The sequence below is a fragment of the Triticum dicoccoides genome, chromosome 3B (genome assembly GCF_002162155.2).
Source record: "Triticum dicoccoides isolate Atlit2015 ecotype Zavitan chromosome 3B, WEW_v2.0, whole genome shotgun sequence".
In the NCBI taxonomy this organism is placed as follows: domain Eukaryota; kingdom Viridiplantae; phylum Streptophyta; class Magnoliopsida; order Poales; family Poaceae; genus Triticum; species Triticum dicoccoides.
Window position 1 is genome coordinate 832,208,000 of NC_041385.1, and position 7,205 is coordinate 832,215,204.

Below are 7,205 nucleotides of genomic sequence, written 5' to 3' on the forward strand. Positions count from 1 at the left end.
AAGCGAAGGGAATGAGCTCGGCTACTTCTCCCCCACACTTCTTCATTTCTTCGTGCCCCTTCCGCATGCTCTTCGCGCGCCATTGGCGCTTTGCTCTCCTCTTATTTCTTCATTGGAGGGTTCGGATGGACTTCGCCGTTCTTTCCCAACGAAAATGGAAAGGGCTGTATCACATCGAGATGTCGATTCGTTTTCCGCCCCAAATGAGATGGGGAATTAGTCACCTCTGTCCCTTCATCTTTTTGAAAGGAATCGAGGCCCGGCCTGGCTCGCGTCGTTCCAACAACCGACGGGGAGCACCTCAGTATACAATCGCGCGCAGTAACTGGGAGTCCTATTACACCTAAGGCCAACTTCCATTCACCAAACCCAGGTTCATCTCGTGTAGTGATTGTGGACTCGTACAAGGATATGCAGTCGACGGTTGATGTATCAGACTCGACCCTGTCTTTCGTAGCATGCATTCCCATCTGTGTTGCAACTGATTCGGTAAGCTACGTGTCCGGTGCACGGAAAACTGCCTTCGGTCTCCCAACCTTACTCATGGCAACCTTCCGGCCGCCCAATGACCTATAACGCTAGTCACTACTCCCACTGCGGCTAGGAAGTAAGCCCCATAACCCAAAGCGGCAAAGAACAAATAGAATTTGCTACAAAAGCCGGCTAACGGGGGTATTCCCGCGTATGAGAACATTGTAATGGAGAAGGTCATAGCCGAAATAGGATTCGTTTTGGCTAGAGCGCCCAAATCCGCTATATATTTGACACGGGTTTGCCGTAATGTTGGAACTATGGCGAATGCATCTATCATCATTGATGCATAAATAAATATACCAATTAGTAGTGATTGAATTCCTTCTATGGTTCCACATGAGAAACCAGTACGAATATAACCTACATGTCCAATTGAACTATGAGCTAGAGGTCTTTTGACTTTCATTTGGGCCATGGCGGCCAGTGCTCCTAAGATCATAGAAGCAATGCTGCAGAAAAAGAAGATTTTTTGTAATGTACCCCCATAGGAAGCAACAATAGAAACACATGACATATTTGCAGAAATAGAGATTTTAGGCGCAATAGAAAGGAATGCTGTCACCGAGGTGGGTGAACCCTCATAGATATCAGGTGCCCACATATATAGAGTCAAAAGAGAGATTGAGTCCGAGGGAGAGGGGGGTTTTCTTGGGGCTCGAGAGATTGAATAGATAGGGCCCCACAAGTTGTTAATTCGCCGCTGGGGAATTCACACAAAAGGGAAGGACTTATTCTCAACGAAAAAAGTGCTCTCTAAACCGAACGTGAACGTTGTTTTCCATTAGACGACTGTTCACGTAACTCCACTCTCGGCTTGGATTATATATCCATTTGGTCCGCTCTCGGCCATTCCACACGCTGCCTAGCAGAGACGTGGTTATCTGAAGTGGATTCTCTCTATTGTAGTATATGCCGAACCTGCTGCTCAGTGGGCGGGCATAGCAGCTACATGGACCCCTTTCTTTATGTTGTTGCCAGCGCTTTCCCGGGCCGAGCCGGAAATCTTTATTAGAACCTCGGCAGGCAAAGCCCGAAGGAAGGCTGCTCTCCGCTCGGCCTTCTTCCTTTTTGATGAAAAACAAATCGACATCTCAATCTCCGAAAGTGTTTTCCTTACCCAGCTAATATCCCCCCCTTCGTCGAGCCTTTCCTTTAGTGGTAAGGGATATGCACCTTATCTGAACGTCGGCAGGCATTCCGGAATTCTCCTTTTTTGGCCCTGGGTGAACATAGGCTCAAACATGATTGGAGGGGTCCTAGCTACGCCATGCGTTCAATAAAAAAGCAAGCCTCTAGGAAGCTGCAGGGATTACAAAAAGAGGGTGCTTTCCTGTGTTGCACTGAAAAAAGGACGAAGGAGAAGACGCTCTTCGACTTTCTTTCTTCCTCCCGTGCCCACCTAAGCCCGGCCCGCGTTAGAGGGGAAGATTAGCAAAGCGGAAAAAGACAGAGGGAGGGGGAGCTGCATCTTATTCTCTTCGCGAGAACTTCAGGATCGGAGAAGCATTCGGAAGGGGCGAGGCCTTCTTTTTGTTGGTAGAAGCAGAAATGATCCAATCCATTCAGGGCTTCGGGGAACCCAAAAACGAACTCTGTTTACTTTTTTCATAGATAGATGATATATATAGGAATAATATATACATCCCTTTACTTTAGATGTCTATGTATCTATTTTGGAATCATCTCCCGATTCTCTTTTTTTTCTAATTCGCACTGCTCTTTCTCTCTAAATTGCATCAAAGAAAATAGAGAGAGAGAGAGAGAGAGCAGATGGATCCTATCCCCTATGACGAACACTCATTCCTATCTATTGATAGAAAAGAAAGATCTTCGTCACAGACTTTTTCTTTGTTTTTTTTAGATTGGAGGAATTCCTCATATCCAAGGTAGCTCCCCACAAACACCCCACCCATATGACTATGCCCCCTTTTGAATCGACAGTATAGATTGGGCTTCATAGCTACTTTCATTCTAAAGACGAATATTAGTCAATAGGCAGGCTTCTTTCAGTAGCAAACATATTCATTTTCACCGGGCTCCGTGCACCTTTGGTACTTCTGGAGGGAAAGCTATTTTATAGTGACTTCTTTCTTAGGGTAGGGCGACGAATACTTCCAATTCCGGAAAGGTCATTGGGTCGCCTTTGGAAGCTAAAGCGAAAGTTGTAGAAAGCCGGGAGAAAAAGCGAAAGCTTGCTCGAAACGTCCTATACCCTAACCCTCGGAAGCGAAGACGCAAAGCGTCACTTTTTTCAAAAGGAAGTAGTTTTTTCTGACTGAATCCATCCATAAAGCCACCAAGGAAACAAAGTTCGTTCCCTTTCATCAAGTGGGGAAGGTAGGCAAACCACTTAAGCTTTGCCTTAGACTGACGGAACAAAGCTAATAAGTAGGCTGAATGGAAAAATGAAAGGGACAAGGGCGGTCGTCGCTTGGCGCGAAAGCTGCTGGTTCGGTACGGTACTAAAGGTCCTCGGACTTCCAGGCGGTTTTTCTTTTGGGCTGCTGTGAACCCTTGGATCTCACCAATAGAACCTCCTATGGTTTTCGTTACCAAGATATCTTTTCTTTTTTCCCAGGGATTTTTTGGGTAATCAGCTCCCATGCTGCAAACAGTCAAATCTGAACCTTGTCGCTCTTCTTTCCTCGTGGGTAGGAAGCACACCAGCAGCGTGCGTTGCGTGATTCCACTGTGTTTTTTGCACTTGACTGGGTGGACAATTGACCGGAAGATAACTTCGATTCGCCTGGCCAGTAGGCGTGTGGCGTGCTTATCTTGTGTGACAACACTACAGAGCGAGTAGCTCTTCTAGTCGGGCAGCTGTGTGACAACACTCCTGAGAAAGCGGCGCTTTTGTGTAACATGCTATGGTCTCAATGCCCTTACGAGGTAGTGATGAGTTTCACGCACTCTAAGCCCGGCCCGCGCGCAGTTAGGAGGATTGGTCGCTATCTGAGCGATACCACCCACCCTACCCTACTACCTATAGGGGGCCGTCCGTCCTACAGCCGCCCAAAAAGGAACTGCAGTAATCTTGAATAGGAATCCTACAGCGATAAAAAGAATCCCCATAAAAATACCACTAGATCGAGCACCAGTGATTTCGTATCCGTTCAAAATCTTGGCTAATTGATCGAACTGGGTAGCTCCAGTAGACCCATAGATCATGGAACGAATAGGGTGGGTAGGCGCAACCACCACACTACACGTATAGACGCGAACCCCCCTCCTTACCGTACGTGCGACTCTCACCGCATACGGCTCGCACAAAGACTCCAAAATCCATCCCGAGCTTTTTATTCCACCTCTCCCTCCTCTCCAATCCTCGACCAAACTACCCTTCCCCAGCAAGAAAATGTATCCACTTTATCAACAAAGCGATCATCCCTTGCTTGTTCTTGAGCGCGCAAGGCGCTCAAGACGGTGATTCTTGCTTAAAAAAGGGCTAAAGCACTCCAGCATCGAAGCTGGAGTTTGCAACTTCAAAACTACAGGTTTTAGCCCTCCTGCTGGGTGGGCACTTCCTTCGTCTATCATATGTCTCGCTTGGCTTCGTCCCGAACCAAGGAGGCATGATGGCGGGCACGTGCGTGTGCCGACTGCAGAGACTACAAGCCGACGCCGGAAGCAACTCGCTTCTATTCTCGATTGGATATAGATGGGGAATCTCTATAGATCGTCTTTTTTCGACAACCTCTCTAAAACGCATACGAGAAAATTGCACTTCACGGCATGACAAAAAAAATACTTCGCTCGGTTGGCCCTCCTAGGCTTCCGCCTACTTTCTCTTCTCTTAAGTCTACAACAAGTGGGAGAGGCAGGATTCGAACCTACGTAGAAAACCTTCAACAGATTTACTGTCTGTCGCTTTTGACCGCTCGGCCACTCTCCCCTTCTCGGGGATACGCCCTCCTCAAACAAAGGGTTCCTGAATAAGAAGGATGGCGGCCTTTGTTCTTAATTTAAGAAGAGCAGATGAAACTATTAGATTTGCTAGAGTTCCGGGAGAATAAATAAGGTCATTTAGTAAGTTCATAATAATCCATTTATGTAAAGCAAGGGGCAAAGCTTCTATGACAGCTTCCCCCTCATTGCCATCGTCGGCCTTCCCCAGCTCCCCTCCTTTGTCGCTTCTGGCTAAGCATCTTTCGGCGGAGGAAAGGAGGCGACTAGTCGCTTCTGGCGAAGCAGCGAGTTCATGAGCAAGTGAATGAACGAGCAGCGAGTGAAGTGCAACAGTCGTAAGTAAGGCTCGCCATGTTCCTAAAAGGAGTGACCATCTTTTCTTCCCTTCTACTGACACTGAGCGAGCAGCAAGCATAGGCAATAGTTTCCGTAGGGGTGGGGCGCAAGCAAGCGTTTTCAGGCTGCGCTAGCTAGCGTACTCTTCTGCTATCAATGAAACCGAAAGAAAAAACCAGTGCCCTTTCGTATAGATCGAGACGCGGTACTTTTTATTTACTTCTTCCATACTAGGAAGAATGGAAGGAAATCCTTCGATAACACTTCTTCCTTATTTGAAGAAATGATATCCGACGCCCGTGGAAACTCTTTCATTTCAAAAAAGTTCTTCTTCTTAAGAAGCAAATAGCATTTCCTATTGATTTGTCCCCTGGACTAGACGTATGTAGATTCGGAATTATCTGCCACTACGCTATTCCCAAGAACTAGCAAAATCGAAATAGCGAAATTCTTGGGTCATCTCAATGGGTTTAGAAACCACACGTTTCTCTGGATCATCATAGCATACTTCCACATATCCACTCAGAGGAAAGTCTTTTTGTAATGGATGACCCTCGAAACCATAATATGTTGATATACGGTGTAAATCCGGATGATTGATGGAAGAAACACCAGACATATCCCATACTTCTCGCTCCCACCGGCCGGCTGATGGAAATAGACTGACTACTGGAGATATTCGTGTTACTTCGTCTGCACTTGTTTGTACACGAATGCGTGAGTTATACCGGTACTCAGTAAATTATGGACAACTTCAAATCTTTGTTTTTGAGAGGGATGATCCACTCTGCAAATATCGATCGAAACTTGAACCCTTGTATAGGTATGCCATTTTAGAAAGCACAACAATGGAAATGGGTAGTCAGTATTGGTATAAGATCTATTCCCATGTTCCGATCTTTTCATTTTATGTACCCATTTCTTGGGTAAAATCTCCCAACTATATTGGAAAATGGATTGGTTATCCATAAATGAAAATAGAGAAAGCTTTATTTTGGTTCCGCTTCTTGCTCTAAGCAGAAAGACTTGTCAGAAATCGCCGGTTGGGTTGGTCCGACCAAGAAAGGCATGGGAGTGGAGAGGCAGAAGTGAAAGACTGGCTACCAATAAAGATCCAAAACACTTTTTAGAGTTATGTATCCAGGATCGGCTGCATGCTCTAGTGTTGAATCGGGTATAGAACCCAGGATGCTTGGTTACAATTCCGAATCCGCTAAACCATCGCTCGGGGAAAAGTATTATACAGAGCATTAGTACTTATTCTGATCCTTTCCTTATATTTAGATTCTAGTAGTTTATTTCAGTCGTATTTGTATCCTTACTGCGGTTTTTTAAGGGTAACAAATAAAAGTATGCAGGTTCTATTTTATTGTTCCGAGACATATGATGATAGCATTGAGAATGAGAAATCTTTTCAAAATGCACGTATTATTAAGGAGTTCTGGAACGATTACTATGCTAAGCTATTGGATATTGACAAAACGAAAAAGACTTCTAATGTTGATATGTATCAGGATGATGTTAGAAAGTTGTTGATTAATGAAAAGAAGAACCAAAATGGTGTGTTTTTCGATACTGAATTAATAGATTTACAGAATCAAATTGCAAATTGCACAATGAAGTTCGATGAGGATAATCTATTTAAAGTAACTCCTAACATAGTAAAGTTCTTGATTAATAAAGATCAGCCTAATGCTAAGCAATATCTAAAGGGTTGCCTACCAAGTAGCTTACCTATGCTTAAGATGTTTGGTATCTATACGCTTGAGGCTATCATGATTCATGTACTAGGCTTGGTATTCAACACTCTTCAGGAATCATCCGCAGTTAAGGCAGCTAGATTTATAGATCAACTTAATTCAACTGTACGAGAACAAGCAAGGTTTCTACAATACAAAGCACCAGGTAGTGGTAAGGTGGAAGCAGTACTCACTAGTAAGGTAGAATCAGTTAAGGATGTTGTTCAGCCCAAAGGTGCTAGCAAAAAAGAGAAAAAGAAAAAATGCAGTGTCATTATGATATCGGGAAATACTTGCTCCAATTCATGATTGAAAGAAATGTTCTACATATATCAACAAATAGGGGAGTAACAAAAGAAGATTCAGTGCTGGTTCTTAAGAAAGGTCAAGCGTATATAGAGAATTCTTGTTATGTTATGTGCAATTTGAACATAAATCTGCTCCCTATCAAACTCAATCTTCCGATGCTTTGCAAACCCTTGGATTGGCAACCAGCAGAGAGGGGGTCTGATCTTGATACATTATCGAATCTGATAGGAGGTTACTTATGCAAACCCATGGGGGATATCTAGAATCACTTTCGGCTATTAACTTCCCATGACTTAAACCACTTCTATATAAAGTTACATAAAAAAGAATACAAGCAGATGTGTGACATTTTGAATGGGCTTCAGTCTCAAGCGTTTGAAA

The 7,205-nt window shown here is 44.4% G+C and overlaps 1 protein-coding gene and 1 pseudogene across 1 annotated transcript; both read right to left on the reverse strand.

The window, feature by feature from the left end:
• Positions 1-269: 269 nt before the first annotated feature.
• LOC119282537 (NADH-ubiquinone oxidoreductase chain 2-like) lies at positions 270-1,283 on the reverse strand. Its single transcript, XM_037562734.1, has one exon. The coding sequence runs from the start codon at positions 1,133-1,135 to the stop codon at positions 542-544; it is 594 nt and encodes a 197-aa protein (XP_037418631.1). The 5' UTR covers positions 1,136-1,283; the 3' UTR covers positions 270-541.
• A 3,905-nt stretch (positions 1,284-5,188) lies between these two features.
• On the reverse strand, positions 5,189-5,747 carry LOC119282539 (annotated as a pseudogene).
• Between the last annotated feature and the right edge of the window lie 1,458 nt (positions 5,748-7,205).

Bases quoted from the DNA above. Each gene is read 5' to 3' on its own strand.
- LOC119282537 (XM_037562734.1), bottom strand. From the start codon at position 1,135: ATGTGGGCACCTGATATCTATGAGGGTTCACCCACCTCGGTGACAGCA.